Consider the following 25687-nt stretch of genomic DNA (forward strand, 5'->3'; position numbering starts at 1 on the left):
GCTCTATCAAAGTGGGTGGTTTCAAGAAGAGAAGGTAATAATGGTGATTATAATGGTATTTATTAAGTGCCTACTATGTGCTAAACACTGTACTAAGTGCACAGGAAGGTACAAGAGAGGTTAGACATAGTCCCTGTCCCACAGTCTAAGTAGGAGGGAGAACAGGTATTTTATCCCCCTTTTACTGAGGCCCAGAGAAATCAAGTGGCTTTCCCAGGGCCTCTGACTCAGGGACCAGTGGGATTAGAACCCAGGTCCCCTGACTCTCAATCCTAGGCTCTTTTCATTATATCACATTGTTTCTCTAGTTATGCCCTTGCAGTCATGCCTTAAGTCTCCCTCTTGGTACTGTCTTCCACTGCCTACTTCCTTCCTCTCCAAAAGTGGGACTCTGGTCAGTCCCAGTCTGTCGAGCAGGGCTTGGGAATAACAGGATCTCTTTGTGCGCAAGACCCTTTAGCAGGTGGGGCCCAGAGCAATTACCCCAGCAGGCTCTACTTCTGGGATAGCCCAGGGTGGAGAGAAAGGGAACACATCACCCTCAATCAATCAATGGCATTTATTGAGCACTTACTATGTGCAGAGCACTGTACTAAGTGCTGGGGAGAGTACAGTACAAAAGACTTAGAGGATAACAAGCTTACAGTCTACGGGGGAGAAAGACATTAATATAAGTAAATAAGAAATTTATAATATGTGGTTTAAAGATATGTACGTACATGTGGTGAGGTTGGGGGTGGGGTGAATATCAAATGTCCAAAGGTCACAGATCCAAGTGCATAGACCAGGCAGAAGGGAGAGCAAGCCGGGGAAAAGAAGGCTTAATCGGGGAAGGTCTCTAGGAGGAGATGTGACTTAATACTTTGAAAGTGGAGAGAGTGATGGTGTGGCATACATGGAGGGGAAGGGAGTTCCAGGTTAGGGGGAAGAGATGGGAAAGGGTGGCGAGACAGAGACAAGATCAGGGCAGAGTGAGAAAGCTGGTGTTAGAGGACTCACTGTGCAGGCTGGGCTATTGTAAGAGATCAGTGAGGTGGGGTAGGATGGGGAAAGGTGATTGAGTGTTTTTAAAGCCAACGAGTGAGCAGTTTCTGTTTGATGTCTGGGTGGATGGGCAGCCATTGGAGATTCTTAAGGAGTGGGGAGATAGGGAGACATGAGAAGCAACATGGCCTAGTGGAGAAAGCATGGGCCTGGGAGTCAGAAGGACCTGGATTCTAATTCTGCTTCCAACACTTATCTGCTGTGTGACGTTGGGCAAGTCACTTAACTTCTCCATGCCTCAGTTACCTCGTCTCTAAAACAAGGACTAAGACTATGAGCACCATATTTAGTACAGTGCCTGGCACGTAGTAAGTGCTTAAATACCATAAAAAAATGGACTGAATATTTTTGTTGAAAAATGATCTGTGCAACAGAGTGGAGTATAGACTGGAGTGGGGAGAGGCAGGATGGAGATGTAGTATCGAGATGAATAAATGCTTGGATTAGTGTGGTAGTTTGGATGGAGAGGAAAGGGTGGACTTTATCAATGTTTTGAAGGTAGAACTGAGAGGGTTTGGTGACAGATTGCTTGACTACGTGGGTTGAATGAGATGAGTCAAGAACAATGCCAAATGTACAAGCCTGTGAGATAGGATAGTGGTATAGTCTACAGTGATGGGAAGAACAGAGGGAGGTCAGGGTTTATGTGGGAAGATAAGGAGTTCAGTTTTGGACGGGTTGAGTTTGAGGTGTCAGTGGGACATCAGCTAGAGATGTCCTGAAGAGAGGGGGAAATGTGAGATTGCAGGGAAGGAGAGGTCAAGGCTGGAGCTGTAGGTTTGAGAATCATCTGCATAGAGATGGTAGCTGAAACTATGGGAGCAGATGAGTTCTACAAGGGAGTAGGTGTAGATGGAAAATAGAAGTTTTTCTTTAGAAACAACTAAGCTTTGAAAAAAAAGAAGGCAAAAAAAAAAAACAGAATGGCATTTCTCTAATCAATCAGTGGTATTGATTGAATGCTTTTTACATGCAGAGCACCATACTAAGTGCTTGGGAGAGTACAACAGAGTTGGTAGATGTGTTCCCTGCCCACAGTGAATTTACAGTCTAGAGAGATCAGCGACCTAACTGGTGACCTAACTCTAACAGCCGGAACCAAATAAAATTAGCCACTGCATTTAAATGAGAGTAATTTCCCAAAGAGATACCTTTTAATTATTATTACTATTATTACTATTATATTACTAATTATTACTAATATTACTATATTAACTTATTTTTAAACAACAAAATAAGCCCTTTCCCCTCTTCTTTCCCACTCCCAAAAAATCAGTGTTTCGGATGCTTCTACAGAGGGTAAAGTCTTGGCTGCCATTTTAAGTGGCAACACTCTGAGGCGGTGGGGTCCAAGACCACAGAGAAAAGTGTTTTTCCATTTAAATTTTGAAAAAGGAATATATTTGAGTTTAGATATGTCCTTCTCTTTGAGAATGAACAAACAGTATCTTAAGTAGACAGCACCACCATCCTTACTGTCTCACAGGCTTGTAACCTTGACGTTATCCTTGACTCATCTTTCTCATTCAACCCACTTATTCAGTCTGTCACTAAATCCTGTCAGTGCAAACTTCACAACATCGCTAAAATCGTCCTTTTCCTTTCCATCCAAACTGCTAGCATGGTAAATTCAAGCACTTATTCTATCCTGTCTTGATTCCTGTATCAGCTTGCTGACCTCCCCACCTCCTGTCTTTCCCTACTCCAGTCCATACTTCACTCTGCTGCCCAGATCGTTTTTCTACAAAAACATCCAGTCCATGTTTCCCCACTCCTCAAGAACCTCCAGTGGTTGCCCATCGACCTCCACATCGAACAGCAACTCCTTACCGTCAGCTTTAAAGCACTCAGTCACCTTGCCCCCTCCTACCTCACCTTGCTGCTCTTCTACTACAACCCATCCTGTACACTTCCCTCTTTGGTGTCCACCTACTCCCTGTACCTTGATCTTGTCCATCTTGCCACTGACCTCTTGCCCACATCTTGCCTCTAGCCTGGAACACTCTCCCTTTTCATATCTGACAGGCAATTACTCTCCCCACCTTCAAAGCCTTTTTGAAGGCACATCTCCTCCAAGAGGCCTTCCCTAAATCCCCATTTCCTCTTCTCCCACTCACTTTTGCATCAGCCTGATTTGCTCCCTTTGCTGACCTCTCCCTCAGCCCCCAAACACTTATGTACATATCTATAATTTATTTATATTAATGTGTCTCCCCTTCTAGACCGTAAGCTCATTTTGTCTACCAACTCTGTTATATCGTACTCTCCCAAGTGCTTAGTACAGTCCTCTGCACACAGTAAGTACTCAAGAAATATGATTGATTGACTTGTGTCATTCTCAAATGCGAAATTTCTTTAGCACCATCAAATGCATATTCAATATGGTAGTACAACTGAAGAGTAACACTAAAGCCATCAGCACCCACCTCATTTTTTCTACCTAAGTCTTTAAAGGCCCAGTGAAAAGGTGCAGTTTCACCTCAAAAATCTGTTCCTTAATTATGGTAGGGGACCTGACAAGAGACTTTGAATCTAGAAGAATGACTTATAATCCTTATTCTTTTTCAGTGGTCCCTCAGCCATGAAAACATTATACTTTCCTGTAGAATTTCTCCTGATGGTAAATATGTGGTATCCGGTTTGGATGTAGAAAATGCAATCTGTGTCACTGAAGCCGAAAGTGGCATAAATATCAAATATGTCAGAGGTGAGCACTTTAAAAAGGTGTTTTGTTCAATTATTCATTGTAATTATATCTTATCACTGGATTAATAGTGATTTTTGATTGCTGAATATACCGAAACTCTATTAGCGTGTGTATAAGGAAAGCTAAACTTAGCATCATTAAAAGGTTAGGTTATTAATCAATAGAAGTAAGAAATTGAATGTTACATCTGATTCTCCAGAAATAAGTTTAACGTTTCTTACTTAATTTGCCTGAGGACTGATACATTATCCAAGTTTTTTTTTAAATGGTATTTGTTAAGCACTTACTATGTGCCAGACACAGTGCTAAGCGCAGGCTAATCAGGTTGGATGCAGTCCCTGTCCCATATAGGGCTCACAGTCCTAATCACCATTTTATGGATGAGGTAATTAAAACATGGAAAAGTTAAGTGACCTGCTCAAGGTCACACAACAGGTAAGTGGAGGAGCTGGGATTAGAACTCAGGTCCTCTGCTCTATCTATTAGGCCAATCTGCTTCTTCTGTCCTAGGGACTGGAGTAAGATCAAAATTCAACATCTTTAACTGAGCTCCGTTTAATGTTCTACCTGGATTGATGGTGTTGGCCCAGCTTGACTGTTAGACTGAGTTGGGACAGAGTGGCAATCAATCAATCAATGGTATTTATTGAGTGCTTACTGTATGCAGAATACTGTATTAAACCAAATGCAGGTCAGAATCAGGGCCCACCAGAGAGGTCTGTACACTCTCCAGTTTGGGTCCCCACTTGCACGGTCAATCCCACTGAGCTTGTGAGAAGTTTGTCCCTAGACTGGTAGCCTGTTGTGGGCAGGGAATGTGTCTGTTTGTCATTATATTGTACTCTCCCAAGCGTTCTCCCAAGCACTTAGTACAGTGCTTTGCACACAGTAAGCACTCAAAAAATATGATTGAATGAATGAAGCCCCAGTAGCCACAGCTGCCTGAGTTCTAGTTCAGACTGCATAGGGGATCCACACTCATGGCGTTTGTCTTCGGCCAGGCTGGGCCCAACCTTTCGGCACTCGCTATCCTACATGGCTTTTACATTACCTCTTAGAGAAGGAGGGCTGAGTCTTCATTTCCATTTCATTCTGTGTCCCAAGTAGTGATTTCAGGGTAGCTTTAATTTTCCTCCTGGAATATAAACTATAAAATAGAAATGTAACATAGCCTGAAATTACCCCAATCTATTTTGAAAATAGATGTTTTGGCAATTAAAACGTAATTATGTTTATAGGAAGAAAAGCCTAAATTGTGTACCCTAAAAAGTGCCCTTGACAGCTGGTGCAGTCACAGTTAGTTTGACGTGAAGCCGTGTGGTGAAGGCGCAAAAAAAGGAACGAAAAGGAAATGAAACTCTTTCACACGAACAGGTGAACGGGTTATGCACTGAAAAGCATGGAGGCAAATGATCGGGCCCTGAAAATAAGGGGAGCCAAAATGATCTGACCACTGAACCCTGAAGCTACATCCACTCCCAAACCATGGAACTTTATTTGCTCCTCTTCCTAATTGTCTTCCCTGCCTTGGCATCCCCACAGCCCCAAACACCCTTCCTGCCATCCAGGAACCTCTCCCTTGATGTTGCCACTCCCTATGCCATCCCCAAACTGAATTCAATTGGAAAACTAAATTCTCAGACCCCAGTTACTTCCCTAAATTCATGCCTGCCATAAATCCCTAATGCTGGGGATCCCAGTATTGACCAGGAATTGCAACCCCAATCTCATCTTCCTCAGAAATTCAGAGTTTGTTTCTCCTCCACCAAGTTCAGCTACCGCTTTGGCACTACTGAACAATAGTCAAACCGTACTTGTACTTACTCTGTTTTCCTCTAATCAGCTGGTCACAACAGGGCACAGAAGAGGGGGGAAGATTGGAAAGAAAGACGAAGGATTGGCTTAGTGGAAAGAGCCCAGGACAGGGACCCAGATTCTAGTCATTCATTCAATCGTATTTATTGAGCACTTACCGTGTGCAGGGCACTGTACTAAGCTCTTGGGAAAGTACAATGCAAAAATAAACAGTGTCTGACTCTGTCATCTGCCTGCTGTATGGCCTTGTGCAAATCACTTAACTCCTCTGGGCCTCAATTTCCTGATCTGTAAAATAAGGATAAAATGCAGTGAGCCTGGTGGGATAGGATTGTGTCCGATCTGATTATTCCGTACCTACCCAGTGCTTCACATATTGGTTGCCATATAGTCAGCATTTAATAAATATCATCATTAATAAGATGCTGAGGAGAAAAGTTGCTGGAGAGAGGAAGGGTTTCAAAGGCTTAAGAAAACTGAAGAAAAAAGTGGGTTGGTAAAAACAGTTCGAATATGATTTGGCGATCTAGCATGGATATAAATATATTTAGACAACTGAAGAAACTATTGAGTTGGGGCAGGCACTGTTTTTGGGTTATGCAAAAAAATTATGCAAGTGAATACAGTTCAGCAAAAGCAGACCGTGACAGACATTTTGAGGTAAGGCAAATGGCACTTAGAATATTTCTAAATCTAAATCCTGTTTCAGCTCTACAACACATTGGTTTGAACTTCACAACACTAGTCTCATTTATGGTGCTAGCAGGTGGCAGGAAGGGAGGCCCTTGGGAACCGTGGAGATATGAGGAAGCAATTTGTGAAATGGCGATTTGTTGTCGGGGTGGTCGAAGATGGAGGAGAAAGTTTAAAGAAAGTGTGGGGAGTGGAGTTGGAGAGTTGAGGGAGTTGTCTGATCTCCAGTGAAAGGTCAACATGTCCATTTTATTCGTATTGAATTTCAAGACAGCTCCTCTTAGAATGGAACCTCTCTCACTCAATACAAATGATAATGTAATGTATTACTTATCTATAATCGATCAAGTGCACAATCCAGTGTATCTTTGTCAGTCAATCGTATTTATTGAGCGCTTACAGTGTGCATAGCATTGTACTAAGCGCTTGGGAGAGTACAATATAAAAATAAACAGATGCATTTGGGGTAAGAATAGAGTATCTTACTATGGTTCTGGAACCAATCCTCCCATCCTAGCATCATTTTTAGGAGTAAATTGGTCCTGGCCTGCAACATTTCGACTTAGGATGCAGTTTTCAGGGTACACCTGTGACATAAGTCTGATGACTTCCTATATCTAATTCACTAATGCTCTATTCACCATTCATGTAAATAAACTCACAAAAGAAAGTTAGAAATGTTGGAAAAATCAATTATTTTTTGGAATCTATCATTATTCTTTATCTTAGATCATCATAAAAGGCCAGTGACTGGATGTTGTTTTGATCCTGACAGTCAGCGGGTGGCTTCAGTCTCATCTGATAGAACGATAAAGATCTGGGATATAACAGCACGAACGACACTTCTCACGATTCAGGAGTAAGAAATACTGATGCATCTGAAATAGAAATTGATGCAGGGAAAAAGAGGGCAATGAATAAGAATTTCATCAAATGAGGCAATACACTCTATGTCGGTAATCATTTCCACACCAAATATCCCCAAAGCAAGTAAGATGAAATCACAGTATTTGTCAGTGGCAGCAGCTAACTCATAACAATCTTAATTATGGTATTCATTAAGTGCTTACTATGTGCCACACACTCTTCTAAGCGCTGGGGTGGATACACAGTAATCAGATTGGACACAGTCCCTGGCCCACATGGGGCTAACAGTCTTAATTTCCATTTTACAGATGAGGTAACTGAGGCATAGAGAAGTCAAGCGACTTGCCCGAAGTCATGCAGCAGACAGGAGGTGGAACCGGCTTTAGAGCCCCACATTCATTTACTCCCAAGCCCGTGCTCTTGCCACTAGGCAATGCTTCTTCTCTGAGGTGAAGTAGGTTAACTGATGCAGACAGCAGAAATTCTCAGAAATTTGGTTTTTGTTTGAATTCTGCCTAGGGAAAGCATCACATTAAGCACCAAGTAGAGTAATAGTATTTATTAAATGCTTACTGTGTGCAGAGCACTCTACTAAGTGCTGGTAAATAATACACAGATGAGCATGGCTCAGTGGAAAGAGCACGAGTTTGGGAGTCAGAGGTCATGAGTTTGAATCCCAGCTCTGCCACTTGGCAGCTGTGTGACTGTGGGCAAGTCACTTAACTTCTCTGTGCCTCAGTTACCTCAGCTGTAAAATGGGGATTAACTGTGAGCCTCACGTGGGACAACCTGATTATCCTGTATCTACCCCAGCGCTTAGAACAGTGCTTGGCACAAAGTAAGCACTTAACAAATACCAACATTATTATTATTATTAATTAGACTCAGTCTACGAAGTGTACCAGTGCAACTTTAGTGAAGGTTATGCAGCTCAAAAAGAACTAATATTGCTTAGAGCCACATGCCACTAATCCCACTTTTGTCTGTGTTTGTCAACAGCTCATTTCACATGACTGACAGCATGTCAAATCTTTCCTCTTCCATGGCCCCATCTTCCAAACTTGCTTTTGGTCTGATAGGCGTTGCTGGGGAGGGAAGAGGGAGGAAGTTGGTGAAGGAAGGAAGCGGACAAGGAGGAGAGGGGAGGCTTATGGGAGTTGTAACCAGGATGACAAGATGGTGGCTAGGCAAGGAGCAGCCCAGGTGTACTGTTTGCCATAAAACAGAACCTTCTAGTCAGGGAGACTCCTGGACAAATCAAGAAGCCCAAACCAGGGTCCACTATTATGGCAAGTACCCGCTTTGCCCCAGCTCAACCCATGGCTTTACTGTGATAAATTGTACCTTTGTCAAACCCTCCTATTGTTAATTGATTAAGAGGTAGACATCACTGGGGCCGTTAGGAGGTCCATGGATTGTGTAATTTTTTTTAACCTCTTCTTAAACTTGCCTGGTGCAGACCTCAACTTTATGGAAAATTATGTCCCTGAAAAAACTGAATCACTTCCGATACTGATGCTGCTACTGTATACTAGATGCTGTATGGGGATTTACAATAGTAATAACTGTGATATTTGTTAAGCCCTTACTATGTGCTAAATACTGTGCTAAGTGCTGGGGTAATAATGTTGGTATTTGTTAAGCGCTTACTATGTGCAGAGCACTGTTCTAAGCGCTGGGGTAGATACAGGGTAATCAGGTTGTCCCATGTGAGGCTCACAGTTAATCCTCATTTTACAGATGAGGTAACTGAGGCATAGAGAAGTTAAGTGACTCGCCCACAGTCACACAGCTGACAAGTGGCAGAGCCGGGATTCGAACCCATAACCTATGACTCCCAAGCCCGGGCTCTTTCCAGTGAGCCACACTGCTTCTCTAGATACAAGATAGATTGGACACAGTCCCTGGGAGAGGAAATGACAAATATTGAATCCCCATTTTACAGATGAGGAACTTGAGGTTCAGAGAAGTTAAGCTACTTACCCAAGGTCACACTGTAGGCAATTGGCAGGACTAGGATTAGAACCCAGGTCAACTGTCTCCCAGGCCTGTCATCTTCTCTTAATGGAAAGAGAAGAGAGAATATGAGTGGGAAAAGCCTTACTCTCCTCCGTGTGAGGTGAAAGTGGCTATCATGGGATGCAAAAACACCTTTATATATGCTGATGCCCACTTCATGCGTGTAAAGTGGCATTGCCTCTAACAAATAGGCAGTTTGCAGAATGTAAAGAGTGGGTGGCCTAGGGGTGCATAAGAAGGAGCTGCTTTGGGGTAACAGGTGATTCTGACAAGTCCCCCTCTCTGTAATCTACTGGTGAGCAATTGGTTAGTCAATCAATCACACAGTAAGTGCTCAAAAATGTCATTTATTGATATTTGTCAAGTGCTTGCTATGTGCAAAGCTCCGTAGCAGATACAAATCAGAACCCGTCCCTCTCCCACATGGGGCTCACGGTCTAAGAAGAAGGGCAAAAAGATATTTCCATTTTGCAGAGACACAGAGAAGTCACCTAAATTCTCTGTGCCTCAGTTACCTCATCTGTAAAATGGGGATTAAGACCGTGAGCCCTACATGGGACAGGGATCGTGTCCAATCCGATTAGAGAAGTAGCATGGCATAGTGGATAGAGCATGGGTCTGGGAGTCAGAAGCTCATGGGTTCTAATCCCGGCTCTGCCACATAGCTGCGTGACCCTGGGCAAGTAACTTCACCTCTCTGTGCCTCAGTTGCCTCATCTGTAAAATGAGGATTGAGACTGTGAGCCCTATGTGGGACAGGGACTGTGTCCACCCCATTTTGCTTGCATCCACCCCAGCGCTTAGTACAGTGCCTGACACATAGTAAGTGATTAAAAAATACTATAAAAATATGGGTGGTTGAGGGGATATACTATTGAGAATACTGGTGCCAACTTACTGAAGTTTCCTTCCACAAGTTTCCCTCCCTGGAGTTAGAGGATAGCCCCATTGCCTTCAACAGAACCAAAAAACACATTGTGACAGGTCTATGATGTCAAATAGTCTCAGCAACCCACTGTTTGGGAGTGTATCTGTCACCAGGAAAGGAGTGGCTCTCTTTGAGCTGAAGTTTTGTTAGGGTTGAGAGATGAGGCAAAAGCCACAACAGCAGGCAAATGCTAAAAACATGACACCAAAAAGGGGACAGACTTTTTGTGTACACAGTGGGGCCCTGACTGTGGATCCTGCAATGACCTGTTTAGTTACACACCCTCCCGTAGGTAAATTTCACCAACCGCATGTTCTTTGAATCCAGAGGACAGCTATATATTATGTTGTGCTGCACGTGCACACTGTGAACATATATATTAAGTCAAAAGGAAGTTTGTTTGAATGTATTCTTTCCCAGTGGTTAGTACAGTGCTCAGCACCCAGTCAGAGCTTAATAAATAGTATTACTACTACTATTACCTGAATCCAGAGTATTTCTCTGAGGGAACTCCTGTTCCCACCCCACCAGTACAGTTACAGAGCCATTGTGTTCCTCTCCTACGTCCTAGTTGACACAAGTGGGGAAGTAGCACAGATCTGGTAGTCCGAAGTACCCGGGTTCTAATCTCAGCTCCACCACATGTGTGCATTGTGAACTTGGGCAAGTCATTTAGCTTCTCCAGTCTCAGTTACCTTATCTGTAAAATGGAGATAAAGAATGTGAGCACTATGTGGGACAGGGACTGTTTCCTACCTGACTAGCTAGAATCTTCCCCAACGCTTAGTACAGTGCCTGGCATATAATAAGTCTTTACCAAATGCCATAAAAAAGTGCTGCGTCTGACTAGAGGTGCTTTCAAAGTTATAATCACTATCACCAAATGGCTGCCCCCTTGCCACTCCCTTCCTGAGGCTAGCCTTGAAATCACTTTGCAGGGTCCATAGAATCTCAGAGGGGAGAATAGGACCATGGTGTAGCTGCAGTGGAGCCTAGTAACTCTTTTCTAATTTGAAGAGAAGTAAATTTTTTCTTTGAGTAATACAATAATGATCACTGATGGTACTCATTCAGCACATACTGTGTGTGAAGGGCTGGTTTACATACATTACAAGCAGGTCAGACACAGTCCCAGATAGGTCTCACTCTCTAGGTTGGAAAGAAAAGGTTTTTAATATCCACTTTACAGATGAGGAAACTGAGGCACAGAGATTTTCCCAAGGTCTCAGGCAAGGGCTGGAGCTGAGATTGGAACCCAGGTCTCCCGATGCCCAGTCCTGTGCACTTTCCACTAGACCATGCTGCTCCTCCAAGCATCTCCTCCATGCTGCTTCTCTTCAAGTTCCAGATAATTATCCCTATCATATTGCAAAGATGATGGTAATTATAGTGAAATAACAATCACAGACAATAAGCCCATTTAAAAAAATTGAAGAATAATCTATTGGGAATGAGAATTTTTTTTTTTTGCAAGAAAGCTTATCACCAGCAAAGTACTATCCCAATTAGAAGCCAGTTTGTTAAAAAGTAGATAAAAATATGAAAATAAATTCTAAATAGCCTCTTAAAATGCCTAATTTACCCAATTGTTTATATTTGAAAGGATTAAACATAGACTCTTTAGTGAAATTCTTACCACAATGCATTCTTCCTACAATTTCATATACTTTTCATATAATAAAAGATTTGGGAATGTATAGTAGGAAGGGCAACTCAGTCCTGAAGCATTTTGATAATCTTACTTTTCAAGCACAATGAATACAACATTGTCTCCTGCTGTGATTTTTGTAATCCATTGCCCAATACAGATGGCAAGAGTTGTTCAAATCCTGCCAGGTCCTGAAACTTTTAAGTTTTTGCCAGAGGGCCGTCACTGTTTTCAAAAATGAATTTTATTAAAGAGATGAGTAATCATTTCTTTTGACCCAGTTTATGTTTTTCCAATAATCCCCACAGTCTTAAGAAATAAAGACAAAGCCAGATGCTGATTTATAGCAAATACAGTTCTCATTCACTCTATCTTTGGTGAAATATTTCTCCAGTCAATAGTAGTTGAAGGTCCTTGGTTATGTTTAATAGCATATATGAAAAATGCAGCTGGAAATATATACGGCTATAAATAGCAAATCTTTAACAATATTGCACCTAGTCATTATGATTATGTTTTTTTCCCATGTTTTAGAGCACATTCCAACATCATCTCAGATTGCTGTTTTACCTTCAGTGGACATTTTTTGTGCACAGCATCTTGGGACAAAACCTTAAAAATATGGGATGTCAAAACAGGGGAATTTCGCCATCATGGAGCTTGTATTAGCTTGATGCGGGGTCATGAAGGTTCAATTAGTTCCTGCCTTTTTTCCCAAGATGGTGAGTTATTTGTATGTTAAGCATTATGAGGATACAAAATGAATTGAGTAATGTGAAAGTGCTTTGGGAATAAATGTCATATAAAATCAAGAAAATAAGCGGAAAAAAAGTCAAATCGGACACTGGAGTCACATTCAAATAAATGAACTCCGTTTTTATAAATGATTTACATTCTGGATTGCTCTGGGTGGAGCTCAAATAAATTGGTTTTGGAGTATGTACTGTATTTTCCACCCAGCAAAAAGGAGGATGCCATTAGAGCTTAGCAGGGTATCCAAGTAGAGGTGTCTTGAAGGCAGGAGGAAATACAAGACAATAGAGAGGAGACAGGTCTAGACTGGAGAGGTAGATCTAGGAATTACCCATGTAGAATTGGTAGTTGAAGCTTTGGGAGCAAACAGTAATAATACTTACGGTATTCGTTAAGCACTTAATATGCGTCGAGCACTGTTCTAAGCAATGGGAGCACTGTTCTAAGCAATAGGATAAATACAAGGTAGTCAGGTTGGATGGACACCTATCCCACGTGGGACTATCAGTGTAAGACAGAGGGAGGGGGATTTTACAGATGAGGTAAATGAGGCACAGAAAAGTGAAGTGACTTGCCCAAGATCACATGGCAGACAGGTGGTGGAGCTGGGTTTAGAGTCAGGTCCTCTGAATTCCAAGCTGGTGCTCTTCTCAGAAGACCACACTGCTTCCCTTAGAGAATTCTCTTAGAGTGGGTGTAGATGGAGATCAGAAGGGGACCCAGAACTGAGCCTTTTGAGGGACTCCCACAGTTACAGACAGAATGGGAGGTAGAGAAGGAGCAGGCAAAAGACACTGAGAAGAAGCAGCCGGAGAGATAGGAGAATCACCAGGAGACGACAATTTTAGTGAACCCAAGGTCAGATAGCGTTTCCAGAGGGGCACGGTGGTTGGTCCACAGTGTTTAAAGGTCGCTGAGTGGTCAAGGAAGATTGAGATGGAATGGATGCCAATGGGATTGGCAAAAAGGACAAATATTTAGTTGGGGACCTTAGGATAATTTTGTGGAGTGGAGAGGGTGGAAGGCAGATTGTAGGGGATCAGGGAGAAAATTGGAGAAGTGTTATAATAATTATGGTACTTGTAAAGTGCTTATTATGTGCCAAGCACTGTTCTAAGCACTGGGGTAGATATAAGTTCATCAGGTTGGACAGTCCGTGTCCCACAGGGGGCTCACACTCTTTACCCCCATATTACATATGAGGTAACTGAGGCACAGACAAGTTAAGTGACTTTCCCAAGTTACACAGCAGACAAGTGGTAAACCCGGGATTAGAACCATGTCCTTCTGATTCCCAGGCCCATGCTCTCTCCACTAAGCCATGCTCTCCCAAGCACTTAGTACAGTGCTCTGCACACAGTAAGCACTTAATAAATACAACTTAATGAATACAACTAAGATATATATATATCTATACATATATATTAAGTAAGCCCTTAATAAATACAACTGATATATATATATATATATATATATATATATATATATATATATATATATTAGACTGTAAGCCTGTCAAAGGGCAGGGACTGTCTCTATCTGTTACTGATTTGTACATTCCAAGTGCTTAGTACAGTGCTCTGCACATAGTAAGCGCTCAATAAATACTATTGAATGAATGAATATATATATTAAGTAAGCAATTAATAAATACAACTGATATATATATATATATATGTGGAGGCAGCATGGGTAAATATATCACTCAAGGAGTTTGGAAAGGAATGATAGGGAGATGGAGTGATAACTGAAGCTTACCATGGAATTATGGGAGAGTTTTATTTAAGATAGGGGATTCAGTGGACATGTTTGAAACGACTGGGGAAGGAGCCATTGCAAAGTGAGAGCTTGAAGATGATGACCAGGGAAGGAAGAAAGGAAGGGGTAAGGGTTTCAATAAGGTATGAAGCGATGGGGTCGGAAGCACAGGTGGAGGGGGGAAAGATTTTAAGAGGCTGTGGGAAGTCTCTTGTGCTACTTCTGAGAAGGATGGGGCAGGAGGTGGGTGGGGCTGGAGAGGTGAAGGGGAGATTTTAGGGAGATTGCCCCTGGTTTCATTTTTTTTGATGAAATTGGTGGCAAGGTCTCTGAGGCAAAGGTTGGGGAAGGGGAGGGACAGGATCTTTGAGGACAGAGTTAAGTGTGAAACAGCTGGTGGCAGGCAGTGGCCATGTAAGTCAATAAGAATGGAGTAATACTGTTGCTGGGCAGAGGTATAGCAAGTGAGGATGAGTTTGAAAGAATATAAGGCTATAAATCAACACCATTCTTCTTTGCTGAGCCACATGGGAAAAAAAGCAGGAAGCAAAAGATGAAACATATTTATCCTTGCTTATATGTGTCTTATCAGGTTGAGAAAATATGGGAATAATGGATAGGCATTTTGAATAAATAGTTAGTTTTCATTTTGGTGTTTTTCCTTGTTGTATTTGCCAATATCTGTGGAAATAAAACCACAGTATTTTGCCATAGTCTATAAATGAATATGTTAATTTAAAATATTCAAAGATAGCACTTAGATTAATTTAAGAATACTATGAAAATGAAGTAAGTTATTGTCATAGACCATGAATCCATCCTTTGGCACATTTGTGATGACTACACTTGTGGAAATTTGTTCATGAGAAATACATTATTCTTCAGTTAATCTATTACTAGTAATATAAATCTGGACAAATTATTTTCTATCAGAGAACACCTTCTTAAAATTAAAAAGGATATTCACATCACCAAATAATATTGAATGCAATTGTTTCAACTAAATATTTTGATATGAAGACAGAGTGCCTCCTACACAGAGTAACAAAACCAAAATAATACTGTGCTTTCTAGGTAGAGTTACATCTTATTTGGTGGCTTGGAGTATGTGTCACAATTGATTTTTGTTGTTGTTTGTTCCTTTTTTTTTTCTCAAATGAATCTTGACTGAAAGTGGGATAGGTAAAGTCCCAAAAGTCATCAGAAGTAGGGTTGAAAATATGCGATTTAACTAACATTGTTAATTTTTTTTTGAGTGGGGTAAACATGAAGGTGTGTTTCTTCTGGGAATGAAGTGCTGGAAATCCAAGAACAGTTCAGGAAGTGAGTCAGAATAGCTAAATGGGAATTTCTGAGCACTTGATATTTTCACAGGGCCAGAAAGAAATTCCTTCCATTTGTTAAAAGGCAAGAAACATTAAGCTTATCACAGGAAGGCTTCTGGAGAAGTCACGGTGAATCCCCGATTCGTTTAGCCACTAATTCTTAGCTGCTGCAAAGAACACTGCACTTATCCATGTGGGAGGAGATAGTGGCAAACTAGTTAGGCAAGGTTTTCAAGAAAGCCAACCTAAATTTCAAGTCTTCTTAGCTAAATTTACAGTTTAATATAAAACAGATTTCGAAGACAGTAGTTTTCTTTTCAGTCCCACCGTCTTGTCCTCCCTTGTCATATTAAAGCGGGTTGATTTAGCTTAGTAATCATAAAATAATCAGAAACGGGTTTTCAGCATTTTAAGTAAAGTGTGACTGATAGCAGTAGGTCATTAGAGACCATTTGCCCAGACTGACTCATTGCAGCTTGAAATCACTTGTCTATTAAGTAGGAGAAAAGCAAACACCCCCAACCCCCCAAAAACCCCTAACCCCATGAAATTCTAATTTTGCTTTACAGCTTCTCTTCTGGTGTCTGGAGCATATGACAAAACTGTAGCTGTCTGGGATGTAGCAGAGGGATATAGGAAGCTAATTTTAAAGGTATTGAGTTGTTATTCTAAGAATGGAGGGTGATATAAGTGACGATTATCGGATTAAGGTGAGCGTTTCATTATTTTCAAATGGAATGGCTATGAGTATGATTATTTCTATTATAGGAATGGGTAATCTGCCTCTATGATGTGTACAGTATATCTATAATGGGAGAAGAGATTTCAGTCCAGCATCCAGCTTTTTTGGTCTCACCTGCACATATTGTTAACATTTCAGCATCAGGAATGTCATCTTAATAATGTTGGTATTTGTTAAGCGCTTACTATGTGCCGAGCACTGTTCTAAGCGCTGGGGTAGACATAGGGGAATCAGGTTGTCCCACGTGGGGCTCACAGTCTTAATCCCCATTTAACAGATGAGGGAACTGAGGCACAGAGAAGTTAAGCGACTTGCCCACAGTCACACAGCTGACAAGTGGCAGAGCTGGGATTTGAACTCATGAGCCCTGACTCCAAAGTCCGTGCTCTTTCCACTGAGCCACACTGCTTCTCCAAATCTTCAAAGCCAAAGGACAGCTGTATATATTGGTTAAATGATGCTGAATGGGTTAAACTCTCACAGGCACCAGAAACATTTATTATTCATATTCAGACCCATTATTATATTCACTTTTTAGACCAATTGCCCAAAAGCATTGTGAACTTCTGAACAGGTACTGGAAAAAGCCTATTTTCTTACACTCTTGCTATGATGTTTTGCATTCTTAGACAACTTCATATTCAAACCTCTCTAAATAGTCCATCCTAGGAGATACTTGTCATCAGAGGTAGCCCAGTCCTCCCATTTCCACTGGCTAGCAATAGTAATTATGGCATTTGTTAAGCACTTACTGTGTGCCAAGCACTATACGAAGTGCTGGGGTAGATAAAAGGTAATCAGGCCTATATGTCTTTTCCTTCCACACTATCAGGTCACACACACTAACTTGGTGGGCTCTCTCCCATGTCTCTTGCTCCCTATCTGAACAGGTATGATCTCGGGTTAATGACTTAGCTGTTTTGAGAAATTGCAGCCCTGACACTCATTTACCTTATGCACATTGATGCAAATATCCCCAGTGTATGCAAAAGGCACTCCACTGAGGCCAATGAAGAAATTTGTAAGGAGGAAAATTTGCACGTGTGTATGTGTGAGTGTGTGTGTGTATGTACATACATCATTCCAATATACCAAATAGTCAAATAATGAAAAATTCTTTCAGGCCAGATGGTAAAGATAAAGTGTTTTTGGCTGCTTAATTGGAAATTGGTAGCTTGTGCCAGAATTTAAATGGGCATTACACTCATTCATAAATTTTCCAAACCTGAAAAAGAGAAAGAAGAAAACAACTAAAAGCAAATCTGAAAAAAATTTAAATTTGGTAGGCGTGCTTATCAAAATACCTGTACTGTTCTGAACAGAGAGAGAACTGTTAAGCTGAAATATCTGAAATATGAATATTAATATCATGGGCAGTTGAAAGCTTTTCTTCAGGTCTTTGATTTTTAAGACAGCTTGTTGTTATGCCTGAATCCAGAGTAAGAAGCTCTTCTTTATGGAAGTGAACTATTTGACAAACTGTGATAGTGAAGTTAAAGCAAGCAGGAGGGCCTTGATGAAATGTTCCCATGGGCTAACTTTGATGAGAAAGTTGACTTGATATTTCAAAGTCAAGATGAGATACTAATGACTCAGCAAGCCAGTGACGTCTAGTGATCTGAGGCTATTCTTGTTTCCATAATGCTTAAAAATATCCAGACTTCAAACCTTCTCATTAGAAACTAGCAGTCCTCGTGAATTTAGGATATATGGATTTAAGGCTAAACCTTCTGGCAAATCAAACCATTTTTATAATAATTATAATGATGATGGTATACTAATGATATGAGGGAGGGAAGGAAAAATGGCATTACATCCCTATTTCTGTCTTGTCTTACACTGTCGAGTCACAGTGCCATGGACACAGCTCTCCCAGACTACCCCACTTCCATTTGCAGTCGTTCTGTAGTGTATCCATAGAGTTTCCTTGGTAAAAATACAGAAGTTCTTTACCATTGCCTCCTTCCACACAGTAAACTTGAGTCTCCACCCTTGACTCTCTCCCATGCCGCTGCTGCCCCGCACAGGTGAGTTTTGACTCGTAGCAGATTGCCTTCCACTCGCTAGCCACTGCCCAAGCGAAGACCGGATTGGGTTTGCCTCTGCTTGACTCTCCCTCCCGTAGTCGAGACTAGTAGAGTACTGGAAGCTCTCCAAATGTGAGCCTGAGAGGGGCTCCCTATTTTACAGATGAGGAAACTGAAGCCCAGAGAAATTGAGTGAATTGCCCTAATGTTCATTAGATGTCCTCTAGTTTATGAAGTTCTCCTTGGTAAGACATAAGCTCCTTGTGGGTAGGGGTGATTTCTACCTACTCTATTGTTCTCTCCCAAGTTCTTAGTACAGTGCTCTGCACACAGTTAACACTCATAAAAATACCACTGATTGATTTAACTGAATGCCCAAGATCACACAACAAGGAAATGGTGGAACCAAGCCTGGAACCCAGGTCTCCTGACTACCAGTCCCTTGCTCTTTCCACTGTCATGCTACCAAGGATTTGATTAAAAAAAAGGAAAATCATTATTCTTTGAAAATGAATGTTTATTTCTGGTCATTTCCATCTTCCATTCCTCACTAATTAATCTTCAGTTTACATTTACTGAGGAACTCAAAGACCAATATCTTTTAAACCACCTCTTTAATTTTCATTTTTTACCTGAGCACTTATGCTTCGTATTTGTGGATGGACAAATTAAATTTTTGACTGTGTAAACCTTCCTAAAATAGCTGCCTAGAGAACATTAGTTAAATGCCTGAATATTATTCTGAATATTTTGCAGAATATAAATGTATATAAATAGCAATTTTGAAAAAACAATTGAATGACCTTTAAACTCATATTCTTTTAAAATTTCCTATAAAATGGAAAACATCTTTGACTAAACAGTGAAAATAGAATTAATTACTGTCATTTAAGTGTAAGTAAGAGCATTACAGGAATACGTATTCTGTTTTTATTCTGAAATGAGAGCAATAAAACTTTTACTTTTGGATATACAGTAGTTAAAATTTACTTTACTGCAGGGACATCAAGACTGGGTGATGGATGTTGCAATTAGCAGCAACAGGAAATGGATTCTCTCTGCTTCAAAGGTAAAAACTACATGCATTTCATCGATTTAAAATCTATACTGCATTAGTTAAAATCAGAGATAACACTTGTTATGAGATATAATTCCCCATTGCTGGCACCAGAGTGGTGAGGGAACTTTAATATCGTGTCTTCAACATGCAAACTGGCCCAGCAGTTTGATAAAATTAAGAGTCTGAACAGACCCTGTCTGCAGCTTAACCACCTTAGCCTCCTTGGTCTCATTTTCAAATTTAACAAATCCAAATCAGAACTCCTCATCTTCCTGCAAACCATGTCCTCCCCTTGTCTTTCCCATCACTCTGGACAACACCATCTTCCCTCTCTCACAAGCCTGTAACCTTGGCATTATCCTTGATTTATCTCTCTCATTCAACCCACATATTCAGTGCCACCAGAGCCTGTAGATTCTCAGCATCACTAAAATCTGCCCTTTCTTCTTCATCTAAACTGTTACTACAGATCTAAGGACTTATATGCAGCCTTGACTACTGTATCTGCCTCCTTGATGACCTCCAAGCCTCCTTTCTTTCCCCACCCTAGTTCTTACTTGACTCTGTTGCCCATATTTTTTTTAAATTCCAATTCACTTCTCCCACATCTCCCCACTCTTCAGAAACCTCCAGTGGTTGCCCATCAACCTCTGCATCAAACAGAAACTCCTTACCTGCAGCTTTAAAGCAGTCATTCAGAACTCCTTTCTTTCCCCACCCTAGTTCTTACTTGACTCTGTTGCCCATTTTTTTTTAAAATTCCAATTCACTTCTCCCACATCTCCCCACTCTTCAGAAACCTCCAGTGGTTGCCCATCAACCTCTGCATCAAACAGAAACTCCTTACCTGCAGCTTTAAAGCAGTCATTCAGAACTCTCCCTCCTACCTTACCTTGCTGATTTCCTACTACAACCCAGCCTGTACCCTTCCTTTTTCTGACACCAATCTACTCACTGTAGCTCCTTCTTATCTATCTCACCATTGTCTTCTTGCCATGTCTTTCCTCTGTGCTGGAACTTTCTCATCTTTATCTTCTTCTAGACTGTAAGCTCATCATGGGCAGGAAACATGTCTACCAACTCTTTTGTACTCTCCCATGTGCTTAGTACAGTGCTCTGCCCTTAGTAAGCACTCAATAAATACCATTGATTGATTTTATTCCTCAGGAACTTCAAAATCCACATCGATGCTTACCCTCTTCCTCTCACTCCTGCTTGAATACTGCCTTAAAACACATACATAGTCACTATGTTCACTTTAAAGATATATCTAGCTAACTATATATGTACATATAGACAGATAGGTAGATATAAATATGTGATTACTTTGAATACAGTATAGCAAGCCAATTCCTACATTCCTAAAGAAAATTAAGGATGAAATGTTTTTACTTTCCAGGACAACATTTGCAGGTTCATTTAGGACTTTTCTAGCTACTTTTAAAGGCATATAATTATAGAGTCTTTTGGGTTTTGTAATACAATGATTATGTGGTTGTCTCTGGTGATTATGCTATAATTTGGGTAATAATTACTGTTTTTAATATTTAGGATTCTACAATGAGATTGTGGGATATTGAAAAAGCTGATAACATTCCAGAAGTAATAGAAAATAAATTAGCTATGGGTATCACAGTTGCTCAGGTTGGTACTAGATGAACTTAGACTAAATGATGGTTTCAATTTTCTTCTTTCCTTAATCCTATTAAAAGAAAAATAGTTACAGGTTAAGACTAACCCACTGAATTAGTGATCCATTTAGTGATCCTTACTCTTTCTCTCTTTTCCTAACTCTATCTAAATTTTCCCCTTGCCCTTCTCCTTATGACTCCATTTCCTTTATGAAACTTCCCTAACTCCAACATGTGTGTGTATATGTGCATCTATATTCCCAACCTTTAACATTCATACCTCTGTTAGACATACAGTACCATTTATTATAATTCAGTTTTCTGTTGAAAAAAAACCAAGCCTATTTTTGGAATATTTTCTCCCCCCACAGAAAAGGCACTATAACAAAGTAATTCGGAACTACTCTTTTTAAATCTATAAAATAATCCAATTTATTAACCAGTCACTTTGAGGTTCAGGTTCACTGTTCTAAGAAACAGCTGGGTAATGAGAGGAAAAGGAGAGAATTCAAAGCCCAGACAGTTCAGTGCTTGAGAAAGGAGTTAAGGTTTCTCTTGTTGTTGGTTTTTTTTAAAATATAAAGTTCAAGTTGCTTCTCATGGTTTCTTTTCTGTGGAACCACTTCGCTGGGGCAGTCCACAGAGAATTGCCAGGGAACTACTTTAACCTTTACCAGAAAACCCATAAAAAGCTCTACATCCCTATTCCTCCACTATCACTGCTGACAGAGGAGAGTGGCATCTATTCTGCCATTCTCTGAACAGCATGTAGTTGTGGACCTAAAGTCAGTTTGCATTTTCTGATTCCTAAAATAAGCAGAACAGTATAAGAATGTCAATCAATCATATTTACTGAACACTTACTGTGTGCAGAACACTGTATTAGGCACTTGTAAGGGTGCAATGAAGTTAGTAGATATGAACCTTACGTCTAAGGAGCTGAAAATATTTTGCATGTGAGGAGGGAGGGTGTTTCAGGCAGAAGGGATAATGTAAGCAGGAGGTCAATGGTGAGAGAGATTAGAATGGGTCTCTTTGAGTAGGTTGGTTTGAGAGCAGTGTGAGCTGGAGTCTAATGGGAGACAAACACGGATAAGTAATAATAATAATAATGGTATTGAAGAACTTAATATCTGTCAAGTACTGTAGTAAGCACTGGTGTAGATACAAGGTAATCAGGTCTGACAGTCCCTGTCCCCCAGTAACCATTTGACCGTTGAGGAAACTGAGTTGTGACTTGCTTGACATTCATTCAGTCATATTTATTGAGCATTTATTGTGTGCAGAACACTGTATTAAGTGCTTGGAAAGTACAATTCAGCAACAAATAGAGACAATCCCTACCCAACAATGGGTTCACAGTCTAGAACGGGGGAGACAGACAACAAAATAAAACAAAACAAGAAGACAGGCATCAATAACATCAATATAAATAAATAGATTTATAGATATATACACATCATTAATAAAATGAATAGAATAATAAATATGTACATATATGCACAAGTGCTGTGGGATGGGGTGGGGAATAGAGCAGAGGGAGGGAGTCAAGGTGATGGGGAGGGGAGGAGCAGGGGAAAAGGGCTCAGTCTGGGAAGGCCTCCTGGAGAAGGAGAGCTTTCAGTAGGGCTTTGAAGGGGCATAGTGTCCTAGTCGACATCACACAACAAAAATGTGGTGGAATCAGGATTAGAATCCAGATCCTCTGACTCCCAGACCTGTGCCCTTTCCATTAGACCATATTGTTGGACTAACTTAAAGCCAATGGAGAGGAATTTCGGATTGATACAGAGAAGAATAAACATTCATTGGAGGTTTGGGAAGCGTCAGGAGACATGTGCTAAAGATGTTTTAGAAAAATGATCAGGACAGCCAAATAAAATATGGACTTGAGAAGGGAGAGACTGGAGTTGAGGAGGTCAGCAAGGAGGCTAATGCAGTAGTCAAAGCAGGATATGATAAATGCTCAGAATTGTGGGGTAGAAGCTTGGAGGGAGAGGAAAAGGCAGATTCTGGAGATGTTTTGATGGTAGAACCTATAGGATCTGGAGAAAAACTGAATACATAGGTTGAATGAGAGAGATGAGTTGAGGATACTGCCAGGGTTAGGGGCTAGTGAAACAGAGAGGATGGTCATGTCACTATGGTAAAGTTGGGAGAAGGAGAGTATTTTGGAGGTAAAAGAGTTCAGTTTTAGACATGCTAAAGCTTGAGCTACCAGGGGGACCTCCCTACGCCAGGAGATCTAAGATTGTAGTGAAGGAGAGAGGGTAGGGCTAGTAAAGTAGATTTGGGAGGCCTCCACTAAGAGGTGCTGTAAAAGCAGATGAACTCCCCCAAGGAAGTGAGTGTAGATTGTGAATTAAGCACCAGAACAGAGCCTTGTCAGAGCTATCCAAATCTCCTTTTGTTTTGGCACCTGAACCTTCAGTTGTCCAAACTAGACTCAGTTCCAATTGGTTCAGATCAATAGCTTTTTACTGTGTTTTCGGCAGAGTTAATTGTTATGTAAAAGCCTAGTAAGCTGCCTACTCCAGCAAAAGTATAGTAACCTTGATTTATTGAAATCTGATTCATCAGGAGGTCATTTACTTTGAATAATTGTAGCCCTTAGGGCTGTTCTGTACTTCAAGAACCCTGATTGATAGTTTAGCCAAAAGAATGCCGTCTGCCCCATAGGTAGATTGGCAGATTTTCAATGGACTGCAGTGTGAGGGGCAGCCACTTTAAAGTCATATGACCATCTCCACATAACATTCTGGGATGGAAGAACCTGGAGTGATGCCTTTGAAACTAGCTAGCTACGTGAGTCTGTTAAGCCAGATGGTATCCTATTACATCATGTGAGGTGGACATCCAGCTTTGAAGAACCTGCACTTCAGGTTTTGGGAATCAAGAGCATAGACTTCCTGATTATTTGATGGACGGCTTCTTCCGATTTCAAAAATCCTCTACTTTCTCCAGAAGTTTCTAAAAGGCATTCCTTCATCACCCAAGAAGGCTCAGTGGTTGTACTGAATGGCAGTTACAGTTCAAGTTGATGGCTGTCATTTACAGAAGATGCACGTTAATCTGCATTTTATGAATTACTTTACCTTGAAATGACCAGGGATTATCATAAATTAGAATAAACTAGATAAGGAATCAGAAAATGCAAGTGGCTTTTATTCTGAACCTTTTAAAAAAAGTACAGCAAACCCAATATTTCCTAACCTAAGGTTTTCACAAGTGTTGAATTATAGAATTCAACTCTTTTATGGTTTAGTAATGTGACCCTTTCTTTAGAGCTTGTATGGTATGGTATGGTTTGTATGGTTGAGTGGGCTTTCCAGAATTTTCCTAAAAAACCCAGCTTCAAAGTGACAATCGAGTGTGACCTCAACCTATGTCTTCACAGCACAGAGGAAGTGGGGTGTAATTAGTCGATGAGGACGGTCATACAGATTGCTAAATGAATAATTCAGGCTAAAAAGAAGACGCATTATGGTATGAAGGCCTAGCCTTAAAGTGGGGTCCAACTGAGTTAATACATTCAAACTTTTAAATTGTACATCTATTTAATCCTCTTGCCAATTAACATGTCCTTTATTACATTCAAATATTTTACACCAGTGTGAAGACTGTAAAAAGGCTTTTTCCCTCCTACAAAGTAATGGCAATTCTGAAGATGAAGCCAAATGTGTATTCTGTCGACTAGCTTCTCCTTCAAGATGGGAATTGCCATCACCACCTGAAGTAAATTGATTCCAGGCTAATGGACATGTATATGCTCAGATAAGTTTTCTGTAGGGTTTAAACATGCTGTCTAGAATGTGGGGTGCTTTGGAAATCGGGATCTTCTATTGAACACTTGCAGGTCTGGACATTTTGCTCGTGTGTTTAATGCAGAAGGTCAGGATTAAATATCAAGGTTTGGGAATCTATTTGTTTCTGGTATTTCACGAAAAAAAGGATTGTATTCTGCAGTAAAAAATGTATTTAAGTGAACAGACATAAAATCTAGAGTTCTTTGAGGGGTATAATCTGAAGTTGAACTTTTAAAATAATTTGTATATTTAGCATATATCACAATTAAATATTTTCTATAATCATATTGTTATATCTACAAGAAGAATAGATCAATTCACTTTATTTCCCTTGGGACATATGGAAAACACTGAAGAAAGAACGAACTATTCTATGAAGTTTTGGAATCTGTATTTGATAAGAACTTTCTGCGTTTTAAAAGTGCCTTTGGTATGGGGTCATTAAAATCCTCTTCAGAGTTTGTTGGAAGACGTTTAAATGCAAGATTAACTTGTACGTCACGATCAAATGTGACAAACCGGTTTTGTATATTAGCATTGTGTACTCTCAGTCAATAAAAGATTAAGTTCCAGGATATTAAACCATTCATTACAATTGCTTTTGTAACCCAGTGGCTTGTTTATTCAAGAGCGAAGGAGTATGTTTTATGTAGGTATGTAACAGCTGGTAATGGCAAAGTTGCTGAAAATGGAAGTCAATTATGGATTTGGAATTTAATGGCTTTGTTTTTAAACAATCCAAAGCATCTTGAAGCCCAGGCTGTATGGATGGCTCTTCAAACCAAAGAGAAAAGGAAACAATTTAAATGGGAAAGGTTTCTTTCTTGCGGTCATCACCATCAGTTAGCACAAATCCAGTACTGA

General features: G+C 40.5%; 1 protein-coding gene across 4 annotated transcripts in view; it reads left to right on the top strand.

Moving 5' to 3' along the window:
• Positions 1-25421, top strand: part of WDR88 (WD repeat domain 88) — a 38440-nt gene extending 13019 nt beyond the window's left edge. For 2 of the 4 annotated variants that reach the window (XM_007671498.3, XM_007671499.3), the window contains exons 5-11: positions 3613-3751; positions 6989-7118; positions 12256-12443; positions 16127-16209; positions 19327-19395; positions 20938-21030; positions 24630-25421. In XM_007671498.3, coding sequence (XP_007669688.1) covers positions 3613-3751; positions 6989-7118; positions 12256-12443; positions 16127-16209; positions 19327-19395; positions 20938-21030; positions 24630-24761 — 834 coding nt within the window. In that variant the 3' untranslated portion in view covers positions 24762-25421. Of the gene's footprint in view, positions 1-3612; positions 3752-6988; positions 7119-12255; positions 12444-16126; positions 16210-16837; positions 18252-18272; positions 18327-19326; positions 19396-20937; positions 21031-24629 lie in introns of those variants that run through there. The other 2 variants (XR_003762944.2, XM_039913551.1) reach the window with 2 other exon arrangements.
• The last annotated feature ends 266 nt before the right edge of the window (positions 25422-25687 follow it).

This window comes from Ornithorhynchus anatinus, chromosome 11, assembly GCF_004115215.2.
Source record: "Ornithorhynchus anatinus isolate Pmale09 chromosome 11, mOrnAna1.pri.v4, whole genome shotgun sequence".
Classification (NCBI taxonomy): domain Eukaryota; kingdom Metazoa; phylum Chordata; class Mammalia; order Monotremata; family Ornithorhynchidae; genus Ornithorhynchus; species Ornithorhynchus anatinus.